Source organism: Asterias amurensis, chromosome 21 (genome assembly GCF_032118995.1).
Source record: "Asterias amurensis chromosome 21, ASM3211899v1".
Taxonomy (NCBI): Eukaryota; Metazoa; Echinodermata; class Asteroidea; order Forcipulatida; family Asteriidae; genus Asterias; species Asterias amurensis.
The window spans coordinates 2,020,450-2,039,916 of NC_092668.1; the positions used below are offsets into that span (position 1 = coordinate 2,020,450).

At 39.2% G+C, this 19,467-nt stretch overlaps 1 protein-coding gene across 5 annotated transcripts in view; it reads right to left on the reverse strand.

The window, feature by feature from the left end:
* The window catches only part of LOC139953169 (paired box protein Pax-5-like), a 60,038-nt gene that overhangs the window by 29,195 nt on the left and 11,376 nt on the right, over positions 1-19,467 (reverse strand). For 2 of the 5 annotated variants that reach the window (XM_071952597.1, XM_071952601.1), the window contains exons 2-3: positions 7,887-7,946; positions 450-615 (exon numbers count right to left, since the gene is read on the reverse strand). In XM_071952597.1, coding sequence (XP_071808698.1) covers positions 450-615; positions 7,887-7,946 — 226 coding nt within the window. Of the gene's footprint in view, positions 1-449; positions 616-7,886; positions 7,947-13,903; positions 14,617-19,467 lie in introns of those variants that run through there. The other 3 variants (XM_071952598.1, XM_071952600.1, XM_071952599.1) reach the window with 3 other exon arrangements.

Below are 19,467 nucleotides of genomic sequence, written 5' to 3' on the forward strand. Positions count from 1 at the left end.
AATGTTTGGATATTTGTGTATTTTGTTGAGTTGCTATAGCTCGAGTGTGACTGGTGGTTTGTTGGTTTGTTGGTTTGTTGGTTGGTTGGTTGGTTGGTTGATTGGTTGGTTTGTTGGCTGGCTGGCCGGTCGGTCGGTCGGTTGGTTGGTTGGTTGGTTGGTTGGTTGGTTGGTTGGTTGGTTGGTTGGTTGGTTGATTGGTTGGTTGGTTGGTTGGTTGGTTGGTTGGTTGGTTGGTTGATTGGTTGGTTGGTTGGTTGGTTGGTTGGTTGGTTAGTTGGTTGGTTGGTTGGTTGGTTGGTTGTTGTTGGTGGGTGGGTGATCGGTGTTAGGCAAATCATTTATTGCTGCTTACCTAAAGTATAATATTAACAAAACCAGTTAATATTTATGCTTTGCTAATTAGTTTGTAAGCTTAGATAGGTAAGCGCAAGTGCAGTTTTATTTACCTTCCAAGGATCTTGCTGACGCATCCATGAGACACCCGAAGCTGCCGTGAGATGTCGCACGGTCTGACCCCACTGTGTGCTAGGTCCACTATCCGCTGTCGGACCATGTCTGGTAACGGCCTCCCATTCACGAATACACCGCCTAGCTGGTTCACCCCACCATGACCTGAGCAGAAATATTGTGAAGAAAGGAAGACAAAACATTAGTCACGGGTCGTTAAGCAACACATTAGTAATGTTTGTGGAGTCACAGTGTAACATTTGAACATCTCTTCCATTCTGTTGTGTCACAATGTAACATTTGAACAGCTCTTCCATTCTGTTGTGTCACAATGTAACATTTGAACAGCTCTTCCATTCTGTTGTGTCACAATGTATCATTGGAAACCTCTTTTATGTGTGCCTTAAAGGCACTGGGGTGGATTTCACAAAGAGTTAGGACTAGTCTTATCTCGAGTTAGGACTAGTTACTCGTCCTAACTTAGGACTATAACCATGCAATTTGTATATCTCCTAGGACTAGTCCTAAGTTAGGACTAGTGCTAACTCTTTGTGAAATCGACTAGTTACTCGTCCTAACTCAGGACTATAACCATGCAATTTGTATATCTCGTAGGACTAGTCCTAAGTTAGGACTAGTCCTAACTCTTTGCGAAATCGGCCCATGGACACCTTTCACTCGGTGTATCCCAACATTGATAAAATAACAAACCTGTAAAAAAAATTGCTCAATTGGTCATCGAAGATGCAAGAAAATAATGAAAGAAAAACACCCTTGTTGCACTAGTTTGTGTGCTTTAAGATGCATACTAAAAGGCTTCAGCTGAAGCCTTTTTTATTCAGTGAGAAATAACCTTCTCAAAAACTATATGTTACATCAAAGGGAGCAGTTTCTCACAATGTTATAAACTACCAAAAGCTTTCCATTGCTCGTTACCAAGTAAGTTTTTATGCTAACAATTATGTCGAGTGTCCAGTACCTTTAAAGTAGCATCATGGTAAACCTAGGTTGGTGTGCGTTTACAAGCCACAAACCGAGTACTCGACACTGTCTATAATAAGCGGCAAATAAAACCACTTGAAATAATTTCCCGTTAATGGGGATGACTCTAGGTTATTCTCAACGGTTCATAAAACCTACGAGAGAGAGAGAGAGAGAGAGAGAGAGAGAGAGAGCGACAAAAAAGACCGAGAGGGCAAAAACCCTTAGCGGCCGACGCGTTGACTCGTAGCGAGGGATTACGCCACACTTCCCCGCAACGGCCCGTGACAAGTATACGCTCACCAAGTCAAGCGTTTCCGGAGGAATTGGGCCTGCGAGTCAAAACATCACACACTACTACTTGTTCCGATCAGCGCTGACCGTGAAAGAGGGTGCTGAATTTTTTAAAAGAGGGTTGGCGAGAGGGGGGTTTATTCCCTGCCCGTGTAACAGAGGTGCGAAAAAAAAGTGCTGTGACTATAACCCCATTCAAGCATGTTACAAGTTTCACACTTCGCCAACGTTTTACTCGGTTGGTTTTTTTTATTTTTTATATAAAGGTGAGTGAAACTGTTGTTGAAGTGATGGGTAACACTTTTTCTCTTGTTCTTATTTTGAAGCAACACGAGCGATTGACACGGGTACACGCGCACACGACAGGATGCTAGACTTCAAAATCAATTCTGTCTGGGAGTTGAGAGTGTTGCATGCTGCGTGATTTCGTATTCATTTAACGAGTGGTGACCTCTGGGTACCCTACACTGACTAGAGAAAACAGCCTGGTGTTACAGTCTGGTTTCTTAACGTCACAAATGGTTGGCGTGCTGCAAGCGGCTGCTACACTTCATAACACGGAGTTATTACCGTATTGAAATAAGAAATTTCTAAAATATTTTATTAAATAAAATATTTACGAACAAAACGGGTATGTAGCCAAGCTGTCTCTTAAAAAAGTGTCATTTTGGCTCAAATATTTACACATCAAGGCAGGAATTCTACACAAACCCATAACGCTATATTATAGCTCTATGTACACAACACGATGGATAAACAAAATGGCGTCCAATGCAAGTCGAAACACTAAATCATACGTCACAAGTGAAAAACAACTGCCAAATTGAAACAAAATCTTCAAGAACTTTAAAGGATTTGTTTCTCAAAAGGAAATAATCCCATCGGTATGTGTAGAAACGCACTGCGACTACGGTTTCACTTTTTATCCGTAACAAGACACGCTAAAAGCTTGTCAACTTCATGACACGGACGTCACTGCACCGGGGGGCAATGGTTAACGCTCACGGTATTAGATGTTGCGAGGGAGAGGGCTAGGAGAGACCGGGCCCACACTGCAGTCACTCGGGCGGACATCTGGTAGGGGCGTGAAGCTCCTACCCGGAGGACATGAAGTGCCGCGATCCAAAACCCTTCGGAAGATTTCTGAAGGAGCGGGACTTGGCCACTCTAATACCTCCCCCCTCTTGACGTTGAAAATGTTGTTTTAACTCAGCACAAAAGAGGTGTTTAAATAGGCTTTAGATCTCAGATGATGATGATTGTGAGGGGATTTTTTGCTAGCCGAAGGCACTTCTGGCCAAATTGATTCAACTTCAAGTCCTTGGTGAGATTTCTCTACCAATATCAGGGTTTAATGCATCGCTTGGATCTTAAACTCGCGGTTTTCTTTATGGATGGCTTGTTTAAGGTCTTAAATTATTGAACATTTAAACAAATTTAAAGGTGAAATACAACAATGATTTGTGAGAGTAAAAAGTGTTTCTGCTGTTTGCACATCACAGAGTAAGCCACACGGTAAATAATCGTCTTCATTCTTTTTCCTTTCATGGACTAGAGTGTTTCAGACATTCATATTTCTCTGAAGGATTGGTACTTGTGTGAATAAATGATATATGTTAAAGGTATTAAGTTATGGAAAATTGAAAAAATTAATATTAAGGTGAAATTAATTTTTTTTAAAGGTAAACAAACCAACCACTTTGTCATTGGAGCTTCCTACACGTTTACCACAGTTTTAACGATATGCATTTGTTGTTCATCTTCCATTTTACGGTCTTACCCATTTACGGCTAGACTTTTCAATTATACAAAACGTAAACTAAAAGTTGCTAAAACAACCATGATCGTCAGGGCTTTCGTTCCTAAAAATACGATACTGAACAGTTAAGGTCGTATGCCCAGTCTCTGCATGACAGAACTCGCAATGGAAAACAGCACACACGCAGTTACCATACTGCCTTCCTGCTTAACTGCGCACACTTTGTCCGGTATACGTGAAATACATAGTCTGGTACCCGTGGCGTGTCAACAAGCCCCAAATTGTTTCCCTCATGAGAGCATTCAGGGAACTATACAACAACGTCATGCATTGCGTACACCCTTACCAAATAGTGACACTCAGAAAACTGATAGAAAACAAATGAATCAACTTTATTTTGGGGGAATTTGTTTTACATAGACTCATTTTTTTGTCTTTGTGTGAAATAACGCATTTTAATTGTGAGTGACGAAGTGATGAAGCGAGAGAAACTTGTTTAAGCGCTGAAGGAGAGAATTCTTGGTCTGATTTGGTTTCAGATATCTGGTTTTTACACATCGCTTTACGGCCAGGTGTTACACAACGGCATGTAAATAATGGGCTACTCGCAACGGGCCTTCCCCGGGGGTTCTTAACTAACTCCATCCAAAGATTATTTACCAATTATGGATTAGGAAAACAGATCCCGCTGAGCTTTCAAAAAATAAAAAACCACTACACGCGAAACGAGAATTGAGCAAATAAATAAAGAGGGAGAGAGACGCCAATGGGTGAAGGGTTTGTAGTTAAGCCCCGCTCGGAGCGAAAAACGAGAAGCGAGCCTGCCGGCCAAATGTCGAGGCTGAGAGTGACGGGCCGGAGTACGGTCCCCATGTCAACACCGTGATACAGGTCCCCACTACGCCGTCTGCAAGGAACGTTACACGGTGCCCATGTTGGTCTCCCGGGGCCCTCCCCGTGAGCCGTGCGAGTGTCTCTAGAGACGGGGGAGGTTTCATGCACATCTCTCACGGCCTTCCGTTGGGGTAAAGAAGATGGTGAAGGGAGAGAAGGGGAAACGGATAGGAACTCCCAGTCTGCCCGGATCGATTTACAGTAACGTGTGGGATGTATCCAGAGAGAGAAAGAGAGCGTGAGGGCTTCGTGGATGGATCGCCCGGGGGGCAAAACGACACCGCTCCCCGGTATGGAAGTCACTCCATTCGCCCCGGAGCATGGAAATCCAGCGCATCCCGGGTATCCATACATAATACAACGACAGCAAACAATGAAAACCTCTCCCCTGAGGACCCCAATGCAACGAGCGGCAGATACCGCTAGCTCCTATAACTTGCATGCATAATGCGCCCAGGGATTCATCACAGGGAATACTGTCATGCTAGGTTTAGATCATGATCCAAGAGCAAATTATAGTTTTCATTCTTCCTATGGTGCCTAAGGGCGGAACCTTGGCAGAGTCCCCCCCCCCCCTCTTCTTTCTGTTTTTACCATCGATCCCCGGACTCAGCAAGTACTTGAGGGGAGCAATCAACCCCGTTCAACGCTCCCCCGCCCGGTTGACGGAATCATGTTTGAACGACTCTCAATTCGATGGATTACAAGGCGGTCTTGTAATAAGCATTGTAAATGAGGGGCCATTTCCCGCGTATCCTGTGGCGAGGACACAACTTCCCGCTCTAATTTCTCACTCTCTTTTTTACCGTCTTTCACCGTCAACCGCTAACAATCGGGATTGAATGATTTAACGTCGATCGCAATTGATTTGAACACACACAGGGGCAAGTTAAGTACATAAGGATGTACACACACGGCCAGCATAGTTCAAGCAATTAGACTTGACAAAAGGGAGATTCTGATATTTTACGGGCTGTGCCCAACCCCCCCCCCCATTTGATAGCTTCCGATTCACTCCGCCCCCAAGCTGTGTCCTTCTAATATGTTCTATAAAAAATTCAAATAATTCAGACAAATAGTGGATGTCGGTTTAGAGTTACATAATGAGATGTAGTTTTAAAACAAATTTAAATTGTAGTATTTTCACATTTTGTTCTTGTCTGAAGTGCCGCAGCATTTTTATGCAGTGATGACGCGTTATGAGATTACTATTATCATAATAATAGTTAACACAATGGCTAGTAGTATTGTGACAAATGTTTCTTGGAAGTCACATCAGTAAATTGGCAAAAATTCAACAAATATAGAAAGTCCCAACCGATTTTTTCTTTTTGAAAATGCGGGTTGATAATCATAACCTTTAACACAATTTTCCTGGAACATAAATTCACAACAAACTCCGAAAATAAAATTTGCAATACCAACTGTTTTATTTTCAGAAACCTTTTTCTGCCCTACAAAATTTAACCTTGAGTGTTTATTGTTGCTTATTTTTCCTGCGTGTAAATATGCTCGGTCATGTGTGACGTCATAAAACCTGGGTTGTAGCACACTCTTGAGTTGAATGCACTAATTCTGCTATCTTGTTCCTCCCCCCCCCCCCCCCCACGGCCCCAACAAATAAATCGTCACAGAGTCACAAATTGTGAAATTTGCCTGAAGCTTCTGAACGTTTATAACAACAAAATCTAGCCTTCGAGAAAGACCGTGTTTTAATGTAGAAACGTCAAGGCCATTATCTATTTGTTTGCAGCAAACATATTAGCACCAAATAAGTATGTTTTGAATAAGTAGGTTACCCTTCTACATGAAATTAACGTGAAATTTGCATTGCTCGTAACTGGTTGCCTGCTCCATGTATCGTATTGCTGCTTTTTCAGCTTAAAATTGCTTCGAAAGGGTTTGGTTAATGTGAGTGCGCGAAGCGCAGTTGCGTAAAAGTGAAGAAAAAATGTCCATAGATTGTATTCACCTTTGATCCGCAAACAAACAGTAGCCCCTATGTTGACCACCCAATAGACGGTGTTGAGAACAGCATTGAAGCTGATAAAGGTGCCTGGTCATTGCGAGGACCTTCTATCTAATGATCATGCGTGCACGTTGCTTCGTTAAAGATGGCGGCTGGATTGTTACGTCAGTTTTTGACTGAACTGCAAAGATTGTTGTGAACGTCATGGACGATTAAGTTATTCATGGGCAGAATTTGTAGAGTGGAACTAGCCCAATGTCCTGAACTTTAACCTCTAGTCATTACTGTGCGAATTATTTGAGCTTAAAAACAACATAATTTATTCTCAAAAATGTATCAAGAATTTGATTCCCCGGTGCTGTGCTTTTCCCTCTTGTACATAATCATACCAGCAAATGTATTTGATTTAAAGGGGGTATCCTCTACCAACTATTATTCTAAAGTGGAGTTTTAACGACACATGTTAACGTGTTAAGTACTGATGCATGAAGATAGGAACACTACTCAACATTCTCTTTAAAAAACACAACGTTAAACCTTGCAATCACCGTGAATTTGTTATTTACATACGCTCCTTAACAACATGCAAAAATCGCTATTTAGAATATTTGCATCAAATATATTATACGGTGTCAGCGCCTAAAAAGCGACTGCCCTTTTAGCATTGAAGTATTGACGTTCATAATTAGTTTCGATAGAAATTGTTGGAATTTATTCTGTAATTATAATAAATATAATAAGCATCGCAAAAAATATGAGCTCTCTCTCTATATATATATACGATGTCAATTTGTACACACTATATATAATTAATAGTAACAGCTGATAGGTTGTGCACCAGCTATTTTTTATTCTAATAGAGACACGTTTTGTATGGTTGACCTTTCAACCCAGTGTCTCTGTTTTCATCAAACAAATTACATTAAAGGAACACGTTGCCTTGGATCTGTCGAGCTGGTCTTTGAAAAGCGTTTGTAACCGTTTTAAAAAAAATGCATATGGGCAGAAAGATGTTGTAAAAGTAAAATACAATGATCCACACAAACATGCCTCGAAATTGCGTGGTTTTTGTTTTACCTCGTCGACTAACACGGTCGGCCATTTAAGGGAGTCAAATTTTTGACTCCCATAAATGGCCGACCGTGTTAGTTCGCACAGTAAAAGGAAAACCACGCAACTTCGAGGCAAACTTGTGTGGATCATTGTATTCTACTTTTAAAACATCTTTCGAACCATATGCATTTTATAAAAAACGGTTACAAACGCTTTTTATAGACCAACTCGTCCGATCCAAGGAAACGTGTTCCTTTAATTCTGACCCCCCTTCCAAAAAAACAACAACAACAACAACAACAACAACAACATAATATTACACATAATTTGATCAAAGTGGTTTCTTTCCCTGCCTTTCACCCTCTGTGGACCCCGGTTCTAATCCCACTTCAGACCCAGAGCCTTGCATTATTGTGGATTGGGGGTTTTCCCCCATTGGGGGTTTCCCCCCATTGGGAGGTTGTCCCCCATTGGGGTTGTTTTTACCTTCAAAACTGAACATTTCTTCTCGTTTCCTACTCATCCAGTTATTGCCGTCAATTTGTGCTGTAGGTGGATGTGTAACAAAAAAACAAATAATATTTATTTAAAGGCAGTGGACACTAAAGGTAATTGTCAAAAACTAGCCTTCACAGTTGGTGTATCTCAACATATGCATAAAATAAGAAACCTGTGAAAATTTGAGCTCAATCGGTCATCAAAGTTGCGAGATAAAAATGAAAGAAGAACCCTTGTCACCCTGGTCACACGAAGTTGTGTGCGTTTAGATGATTTCGAGACCTCAAGTTCTAAACTTGGGGTCTCGAAATCAAATTCGTGGAAAATTACTTCTTTCTCCATAACTATTGCACTTCAGAGGGAGCTGTTTCCCACAATGTTTTATACCATCAACCTCTCCCCATTACTCGTCACCAAGAAAGGTTTTATGCCAATCATTATTTTGAGTAATTACCAATAGTGTCAACTGCCTTTAATAATTCTTTGCACTTTTTATATGGATATTTTTGTAAAAATTGTGGTTTTATGCAAATATTATGCCCTTTTAAATGCAAAATAGTGAAAAGACACTCTTTGAAGAGCCATTGAGGGACAACTCTTTTTGAGTGGTCTTTCACTCTTTTAGATTGAAGTTTGCATCTTTTTGAGTGTTTTTTCACTTTATGGACTGAAACCCCTTCAACGGAGTAATAATTATCACCACTCTTTTTAAATAGCCATTTGGGGAGAACTCGAAATGTAAAAAGTGGTGTTTTTCATTCTTTAACATTTAGGTATAACAATACCATCAACATCACATCCCTATTCGTTTGAAGGAAAGAAATATTTTTATTTATTTAACTCTTTGTATTTTTGATCGAGTTATAAAATTGTGGTTCTGTGCACACATGTTTGTTTTGGGTTTGTTTTAAATCATGGGGATGCTTATTTGGTATCTAAACAATACAATCAACATCGCAGCACGTCTGTGTGTAACACAAATCCGCCGTATACATTTACGCGGGAAAAATGTCTATAAAGTTCTCTAAAAGAAATTGTGCTTTATAGAAACAAAAATGACAACATCAAAAGTCAAATTCAAATTGGATTCCAATTATCCAGCTATAATTATATATTACACTATCAGTCACTCAGTCAAAGACTCTACGGCCAGGGTTAAAAGAAGAAAAAAAATGGCTCTAAAACAATATGGCATGGCGATCCATGTCGAGTCTGTCGGGCTCTACGTGTGTTATGTGATACCCCGAACAGATGTCAGGCACGCAAATGAGCTGCAGACGAATTCGGCACCAATTATACCAAACTGCCGATAATATCATTCGGATTGTGGGTATATTTCCTTGCATTGTGTTCATTAGTCACAACTGTGTATTGAAACATAAACGCTAAGACGTTGTCTTTTGTGGAAGGTATTTAAACATATGGAACAATTTCTGTGAAGATATCATCAAATTAAAGGTGCAAGAGAATAATTGGTAAAGATTTTGTTTTGTTTCACTGATTATGAAGTTCATAATTTCTTTGCATTGTGTTCATTAGTCACAACTTCTTCTGTATTCAGAAATAAGCGCTAAGACTTTGGTCTTTTGTGGGAAGCACCATTTTATTCAAACACATGAAACAATTCCTGCGAAGATTTCATCAAATTAAAGTAAAACAGAGTTGGTAAAGAAGCAATAGCTTATTTATTATGGAAGTTCATATATTTCTTTGCACTGTTTTCATTAGTCACAACTACTTCTGTACGCAAAAATAAACGCTAAGACTTTTATTTTTTTTAGGAAGAAACAATTTTATGCATACACATGGAACAATTCACGTGAAGATTTCTTCAAATTAAAGGAACAACAGAATTGGTAAAAGAATACTGGTTAGGATGTTGATTATGACGCTTTGAATCTAATGTATGAATCTTAAAACTGAAAAAATGTCCCAAGTATTTTTAATTTGTTTATCATTTGTAATTTTATTCTTGACTTGGGTGTTCGTGAAGTTGATATAATACGAGGAAATATTTTACACAGTGTGTGTTTATCAAAAGCCTGAGGCAGAATTTCGCGTTTTTAACTAAATCCTTTACAAAATAACAGCTGTTGCATAAATTAAGAGATAGTATAAAGCAACGCTGAACATAATTAGCTACCATAATTATGATATTATTAGCAATTTATATAATTGTTTGGTCATTTCTATGCTGTCTAATTTGTGTGCAATGTCGGAGGTTTTCATGTTTCTGTTTACGTTGGTTGCCAATCTAGACACTTCCTAATCATTTGGCACATTCTATTGTTGGAAATAACTTTAGGAAAACTCTGTTTTGTTTCTAAAAATGTGTAACTTTTACTGTGTTGCTAATTCACATATTTTGTTCGTATTTTTTAATGCACAGATTTGGTGAAAATCTACATTTTTTATTTACTTCTAGTAAGTCATGTTGGCAATTATGTCATAATAAGCTGAATTTCCTTCTTTCTTTCTTTTTTAATAAAATGTCACAATTTCTGATTGTATGGAAGGCTGTAACATGAGATATCATGTTGATAAATAGTTGATGTTCTGCTTTCGTTGCGATTTGTCGCGGTTTGCTGAAGCGAATTATGTGATGGCACTCAAGTGCATCCGAAATTAACGATAACGTATGCAGGGAAAATAATAAATAAATACTTCACTATACATTGGATGGGCACCACTGGCGACGTGTATACGACAACAACGAGGTCAGTGGAGCAGCCAGCGTGTCAAGCCGCGACACCGCACGGGTAAAACGTACAAAATCAACCGTCGGAAGTAACGCCGAGCACGCGCTGAAAAACATCCTTCCCCGGGAAAAAAACAGCATCATTATGGGGTTTTTTATGAACAGCGGTGATCGATTCATATAAAATAGCCAACAACTGTGGAGAATTAATTGGGTAAAGTTGCAATAAAACGGATTGCGTCTCGCTAGAGTTGGTACCGGATGTACCGTTAACGGATATTGCGTTATTAAAAATAATGATCTGCCAAAAGGACTTTACTATGAAACTATTTGAAAATCAGTTTTACGCCTGCTTGCAATTTGGTTTATTTCGAATTTAAGTGCCAGGAAGTCAAGTTTAATCTCAGCAATACTTAATTTATTAGCTTATACTTTGTTTTATAATAAACAAAATAACACAATAACTATCAGAATCATCAAAACTTAATCGTCATGGGTCATGAAAAAAAGTGTTGAAAATACATGACCATATCATGTTCAAAATCTAATCTAATTAATATAAATCATAATAATAACAACTCAGTCAATTGTCCTGTTAGTGGTTGTTTTACTTAATGATTTTAAACCACAGCATACATCATCATATATGTATGGACACTGTTGCATTTAACACTTGTTTCTGAGCCCCCAGCAACCTCATTACACGACATGAACTGTAAAGTGTATACAGTTTGACATCAAACTCCCAAACTAAACCCGTCCATGCTTTCAACCAACATCAAGAAACCATTGGTTGAACCGTTTATAACTTGAAAGGAATTATATTTCATGATTACAATGCCACCATCTTTTAGAGAGATGGCTCGATTTCACAAAGTCCTAAAGTTCATTTTGAGATAAGTTGGCAATAAGCACCATAGTGAATTTGTATTGTGACATCACACTTTGCTTAGCAAATAAGATGTGGATCCACAGTAAAGATCAATCTTAACTCTTTGTGAAATCGGCCCCTGTGAGTTCCAAACAAAAACAGAAATAAATATCATAGAAAATCGATGATAATTTATTGTGATAATGGGTCTTGCTATTTTGTATACGCAGCCATCTCAACAGTTGCAATACACAGCAGCAAATTTATAAACAAACATGGTTCTCCGTGTGTACAGAATTACGAGAAAAAAAACCTACAAAGCCTGAAAATCTACCCGGTTACACTCATAAATCGTACACATCCACATGTTTAATACATGTGTTGGCAGAGTTGTTGACTCAAGTCATGTGACTTGAACTCGAGTCACTTTTTTTTTTTTTTTGACTTGTGAGTTGAATTGGACTTGCAAAATAATGACTTGAGACTTGAGTTGTTACGTTCAGTAATGACCTGTTACTTATCTTAGACTTTAAAAAAAAAGGCTTTCTGCCAATGTTGGTAAAACAAACAACACTAAGTACAAATACAGTTGTCATGCGCACTGTTCAAATGACATGAGTTTAAAATTCCCTCTGAAAACAATTTGGATCAGTTTGTATGTGTGTAATAATTCAGAGATAAAGACAAATAGTTGAAAGAGTCCTCAAGAAAAACCATAGGTAATTGTATTATAAGGCGATTTGACAAACGGGCTTAAAGGGTCTGGAAATTAATGTCAATTAAAAGCAACGTGACAAGAAGTGCAGCAGATTTGGACAGTATAAAGTATCTTGAGAAACGTTTCACTTCGAAATAAATGGTTTAATGGAAACAATATACGAGTGTTTATCCCCAATATTTAATAAAAGAAGCGTTAAAGGGAAGGTACACGTTTGGTAATTGTCAAAGACCAGCCGTCGATTTCACAAAGAGTTAGGACTCGTCTTTTATCTCGAATTAGGACGAGTAACTCTTCCTAACTTATGATTAATCTTAAGGTCTGCATGCTACAGTGCAGGGTTGGGACTCGTCCTAAGTCCTAAGATTAGTCTTAAGTTAGGAAGAGTTTTGTGAAATCGACGGCAGTCTTCTCACTTGGTGTATCCAAACATAAGCATAACATAACAAACCTGTGAAAATTTAAGCTAAATTGGTCATCGCAGTTTTTACTAGAAAATGACGAGAGAAAAACACCCTTGTTGGACGATTCTGTGTGCTTTCAGATAGGACTAAAAGACTTCTGGCTAGAAGTCTTTTATTATTTTAGTGAGAAATTACCTCTTTCTCAAAATCTATGCTACTTCAGAGGGAGCCTTTTCTCTCAATGTTTTACACTACCAACAGCTCTCCAAGTTACCAAGTCAGTTTTTAAGTTAATATTTGTTTTGAGTAATTACCAAACGTTTACCCTTTGACGGTAACGTTTCCAAAGTATGTGTATTCCCAGAGATTATTCTTCCACCGTAGACATATACTCCGGATTTTAGGCGGTATCTCAAAAACGCATCCATCTTTTGAAATGAAATGTTCATGTGTCAGTTAAATTGTATGTATCTAAACTTTATATAGGATTGAAATATTCGGCAGGTTCCAAAAACCAACCGTAAACAGACCCTTCAAACAAGAAACATCAAACGGTTCTTACCAATAAATACACATTAATTATAAGTAACTCATTTGCCGGTAATTTGTGTCACTTTGCTCGCGCCTGTTAAGTGCTTCGTGAAATGGATGATTCGTTTAATATCTCATAAAACACAGGTTTGATTAAATCGTCACGTCATTTCGTTTGAAATGCAATAATACATCCATTTACCATGCGTGTATTGTTTTCAACAAACATTGTTAAAATTGAAGACATGAGTACATAATAATTAGTCTTTATGCCAATAAGTTTGTTTTTTAACACTTTTTTGAAGAAGTGTTTCTGTAAGGGTAATTAAAACGTAAACTGTTAGATGTACTGTAACATTCCAACGTGGCAATGCTGAGCTCTTAACCAACTGTTTTGTTATCACAATCTGAATTTCTACATTATAGACAAATCGTTACTTTCTCTTTTATTTTGACTTTGGAGAAGGTACATCATTGGTCTGTTTTGAGTAAAAATGCACGCGGCTTCCGGGTTTGAATACTGTCTTTGAATCAAGATAAGGCACGTTGTTATGTTTGCTTAAGTGTTGCTATACCGACCCAATGCACGGACAGTAAATATGACGGAGATTTCAGAGTTACCAATTAGGCTATTACCTTACACCACTGAGTTTTCGTAAATAATGAAATGGTGAAGGAAATTACGGACCAGCAAATACTAAATGACTCCTGTTTTTGTATTACATTAGAATGACAATAAAATAAGTATTACATAATGATTTTTACAAAAAGGTTTGTGCTTACATGATCCGTGTGGCATTTGATGCGCCCTCCGATGCAGATCCATCATTGTTGACATTACAACAATCAAATCAAAACAATCCGGTTACTATTCGATAATCACCGAGCGAGATGTTACAGTCAGTAGAGTTTTACGGCCTGACTATGGTCTGGTAAACATTCGATGACTGGAGCCAAGTTTCGCACTTGTCTCTCGCCGTCAATGGCGGCGCCGAATCGGTTCAGGGTGTTCCACGGCAACGGCAACAGAGTCCGGAGTTTATGTTTGAGTTTGTCAAAAAGGACGAAAATCCACAGCAAAATTGAATAAGGTCTTTCCAGTGTGGAGGTCCTCTATCCGCAGGAATTCAAAAACGAAGACCGAGGAAGAATTGAACAATTGAAAAAAAATATTGTGTGAGTTTTCAAGTATCAGGGGACACGGACGAGGGTCTATGAGCCGCAACGGCTCGTGAAGTTATGGTCCGCCGACGTTCAGCCGCCGTGCTCTCGAAAAGCAAACACCCAAAGTCCTATGCGTTGGTACGTCGTGTATACAAGCAGCCACTACTACTACTAGACGATCTCAGACTAGTGAGTTTACAATGAGTGGGTTTCGTTGACATGGACCCTAAGGTGTACACAGTTCTGGCTTTTTGATGGGGTCTAAACACTGACTTTTTTTGATGAAACAACTTGTACAGGAAACGAAGTGATAACTATTTACCGGGTTAGTGGTGCGTGCCAAACCCTATCTATCTGGCTCTATTGCAAGTCTCAACTCCTTATCACGCCGAACTGTCAGTGATACGACGGCTCCTATTGGTCACCTACAAGCCACGGTACGTACGCGCGTAAACCACGGACCAATCCATTAGGGTGGTATTTAAATAACAAGAGGAATAGTCGCCCTGGAGGCGCAGCGCACAGGGCCACAGGCGATTGGCTGATGCGGCAGGAATGGGCGTGGTGACCTGGCTATGTGACTGTGTGCACACAACAGCCCCGTCAACCTCCCGTATGTGGTAAACCCATCACGCTTTTTACGGCCCTTTTTATATACCAGTACAAATTGAGGAATTCCAACCCGTGTATATACACATACACGACCAATATTTATTAAACCGCCAACGGAAATACCAAAACTGCAATTAATAAGAACTTAATTAGAGAGGTGAAAATCCTCCAGAGATTTGCCCAAAGTATTCGACCAGCTCTCTAAGACAGAGCGGAGATGGGCTCCTTGAGTTTTTGAAGAGAAGAAGGAAAAAACGGATACCTGAATTGCCTTCAACTTCGTTCATTAAAAAACTCCCCTTCCTCATGAAGAAGCGTGGACAGATGGGGGTCGAACTAGTCCGCGTTAATGCATCATATGAATCATGTAAAAGTACACGTCATACTATACCGGGAAAACCTCCACCGCGGAAAGAGGTTGATGATATTAAAATATCATGGAAATATGTCTCTTATAAAGATGACACAATCCTGACCTCCTTTTTTTCATTCAAGGAAAATAGCTCAAATTTTTGTGAAAGTCTTTCGGGTTTGGGGACTTTTTTATTTTTTGAAGAGTAAATTCATTCCATCCCATTTTTTTCAATTAACGCATCTTCCTAGCAAGCGCGTCTTCAAATTACCAATGTTTGTTTACAGTTTTGTTTATTTTTGGATGTAGTGTTGGTTGTTGTTTGTTGCTTGTTGCTGTTTGTTTTCAACCAAACAATACTTTCCTTGGGGTTGCGTAAGTTCATCGTGTACGACAAACACCTCGCCTGATTTGAGCAAAGGATGCTGCACCCCTCGTTTCCAAGTTACTTTAAACCATTAAGCAGCTCACACACACCCTTTTCTTCTTGTACAGAAGTAGGCCACCCACCCCATAATATCTTGTGAATAATTCCTGTGAATGAATAAGACACACTGTGGGAGGAGGGGGGGGGGGGGTAACACCCTGCCGCATATAGAACACCAGAATTGTCTTCTTACTTATGTGTAGAGATGTAGTTATTTTTTATCACAAAAGAAGCTTTGGCGTCCGTAATTTTTGTGCTGCTTCTTCTATACTGCCCATCAAACAATAACCGATTTTTCTAGGTTTTTTTTCTTCTACGCCATAGTGCAAACTGACAACTGGCACTTTTATGGAAGTACAAACGGCCTTGGTTTTAACATTATGTCTTTCTTCGGATAAAGGGTTTTTCAGTCACACAAAACAACGCACATTCAACAATTTCCAGTTGCATTTTTATAGCCCCTCATTATGTAGGCCTATTACATGCATGTACGTAATTTGCATTGTTTTCAGCGAGGTTATTCTTAATAGCCCATGCCAGCGTATACATTTCTGTATTGCAAGAGCATTTCGGCGTCAGTTTTTTTGTTGTTCCTTTTTTTTTTTTGGGGGGGGGAGGGCATTTGTTGTTGTTGTTGTTGATGTTGTTGTAGTCGTCGTCGTTGTTGTTGTTTTTGTTGTTCTTGTTGCTGTTCTTGAAGCATATATAATAGAGTTGTACGTACCATATGTTTATTTAAATAAGTTAAACACAAAGGTAATAACAACAACAACAACAACAACAACAACAACAACAACAACAACAACAACAACAACATCAACAACAACACGAAGACGACGACAACAACTTACTTTATATGAAAAAAAACAAAGCACAAAACAACTCTAGACTATATTGATGGTCAAACCTCTTTCACTTACATTAGAACAAAAGGACCGTGTGTAACTCCGAAGCCGTAACTTAGATAACATAATAATAAACAATACTTGTCCCTTATCTTTGTTCATGGCACACAAACTGTTCATATTATTTGGCTCTCTATTATGTGCTGGCACTAACTTGGGTACATTAGCCAATCGGTAAACCAGTTGCAGTTTACTTGCCTTACATAACAGTCAGTGTATTGATTTACGGGAAGGTGCGGGCGAGACGCGCATCTCTGTGCGGGTACCAGCTGAGAGTTTTTTTTTTTAGGACCAAAGCATGAACCTTGGGGAACACTGTCTAACAGGTGACATATTCCACTATTGTACAGATTTGTCAGTGAAGAAACGTTCGGAGGCGCGAATAAAACAAAAAGTTACAACTATAGTTTAAAAAGCTACAATGTACAACTATGCGATATTATTATAAGTACTGTGTGTTTTTTTAATTATATATTGTATATTGATATAATATTGTTGGTATTAAGATAATGTTTTAAGTGTTATTAATATATATTATTTCACAGAACCAGTAACAACTATATAATATTTATATACTGATAGAATGTGATTAAAAGTATATTATGAATATATTATTTCCTTCTACACAATGTATAACATTGGTCTGCGTTGCACCAACTACTTGTGGTAACACCTCTTCCACTCTCTCTCATTTTCTTTGTAAATTTCATATGAGAAAAACATATTAAGGTACGCAATGTAGTTTTTGTTCGCAATGTAGTTTTTGTTCAAAATTACGGAAGTGGTCAAAGCGTTGACTGAAACGTAAACCTCCTATTCTGGATTGAAGAGCTGTGAAAAAAAAAAACATAAACAGAAAAAAAACAGTCTCGCATGATCCCGTCCCAAACGCGACTTCCCTATGTGAACATATGATCTTAAAGATCATCATCATTATTTAATAAGATGATTTAACTCATACTTTGCCCCGGGCTTTAACCACCCCCAACCCCCCCCCCCCCCCCTTTTAACAAACCAACAACCTTTGCCAACAACCTTTCCCGTTCCCCGTAGGCAATTGGTTTTTTTCTGTACACATCAACATTGCCACTGTCGTCATGCGTTTCAATGGCAAATTTAGTTTTTTTCTAAATCGATTCAAAAGGGGGAATCCTCAAAACAAAATCTTGTTTTTTTTTATAGGATGGCAATATTTTGTTAAAGAAGAAAACAATCGTTCCCCGGAGTCAGTAGGGTTCACCGGGGCAGAGATCGCAGACCACGGCGGTCCGTACGGCCAGCAGGCAGGGCCGGGCCTCGGCCCCAGTTACACACGACCCTGTCCGTCTGCCGGTGATCGGAGGCAAACTAATAAGCTTGGCCAAGTAACATGTCAGGCATCAAATATTAAAGGAAGTCACTCAGGTGTGGACAATATTTCCAAGGCGCATCCATGCCGGGATCCTTAGAGGGTAGAAATAATATTAAAAAAAACTCTTAAACAAAAAATCTAACCGACGACTGTTCCATGTCGACGATGTTTCAGTCTATTTTTTTTTTGCTATTTCGTTTTATATATCGCCCTTTTAAAAACGAGATTTCGTTTTGAGCTTTTTAAAGCCTCACCTCATCGTTAAGGTATATGATTCGGTCAATGGCCCTACGAGAATCCACTACGTCACAAACCATACCTATAAGCTAAAATATGTCACAGCAATTGGTAAGCCAGGCCTAAGCTAACAACACACATTTGTGCAAGTATTGTGTCCAAACAAGGCCTCGCCTAGCTAAGGCTTGCGAATCAAGATTTTCAACCCCAAAACCTTCTTTCAACAGAAGATCAGAATGGCTCCCTCATATACGTATACAGGGAGTGAACAGCGAAGACTTCAGTTTAAAGGAAACAATATTTTTGTTATACTTTTGAGCACAAAACCCATATGAAATATGCTTTTAAAAAAACATCAAAAGTGAAAGACGCTAGACTGAAATAACGCCCTTACAAACACCAAGACGTAACTAAGTTTCGTTTACAATAAAATGTTTCTGTATCAATTTGACCGAATCATAATGTGCAAGGGAACAAACTCGAGACTTTTGGGGATTTGGATATATTCTCAACGAGCAAACGAGAAGAGAGAAGACAATGAAGAAGTTTTAGTCTTAGATGTGGGAAGAGAACCTCAGTGAATTGTTCCAGGGAAAACCAACACAGTCCGGACTGAAAACCCAGTTTACATTGTGCCTCGAGGTAGGACTCGAACCAGGGTCCCTGAGGTGGAAGGCGAGGAAAGACACACTACACCAACCTGACCAGCCGGACATGTGAAACTCCAGCTTTTAAGAAACCCACCGAAATCAAGGGACTAAAAGCTGACAACCTTATATTCAAAGCTTGCACTTGTCTCTTCCATTATAATGGGCTGATTTGGGCAAAAGAAACCAACATATTTATTATATAAAAAATAAAAAATAAAATTTGAAAAAATCACGCAAGAGCCGTCGTGGTTTTTCCCCATCTCCCCCTCTCCGTCCCTCTCCCCGAGCATGGGAGTCACATCGTCGATGTGCGGGGGGAAGATTCCCTGGCATCTGGCCGCTCTCAATCGTGACTGAAACACAGGCCCCAAAAAAAAGAAGACGAGAAAAAAAAAAGATGATGAAGCTAGAGGGACATGTATCGAAGCCCCAGCAGAGCGTGTCCTCCACGCATCATTGGGCCGAGCTAGTCAGGACATGAGACGGCACAGTGTCATAACTATTCGGAAACAGCAGACATAAGACCCATCAAGAAGGTCCATTTGGACGTAATAATAGTCTTCAAGATACGGTGAAATATTGTTAATTAAAGACGGAAATATAATCAAACACTACATTCAGTATTATAATATTATAAAGTTAAAGTTAA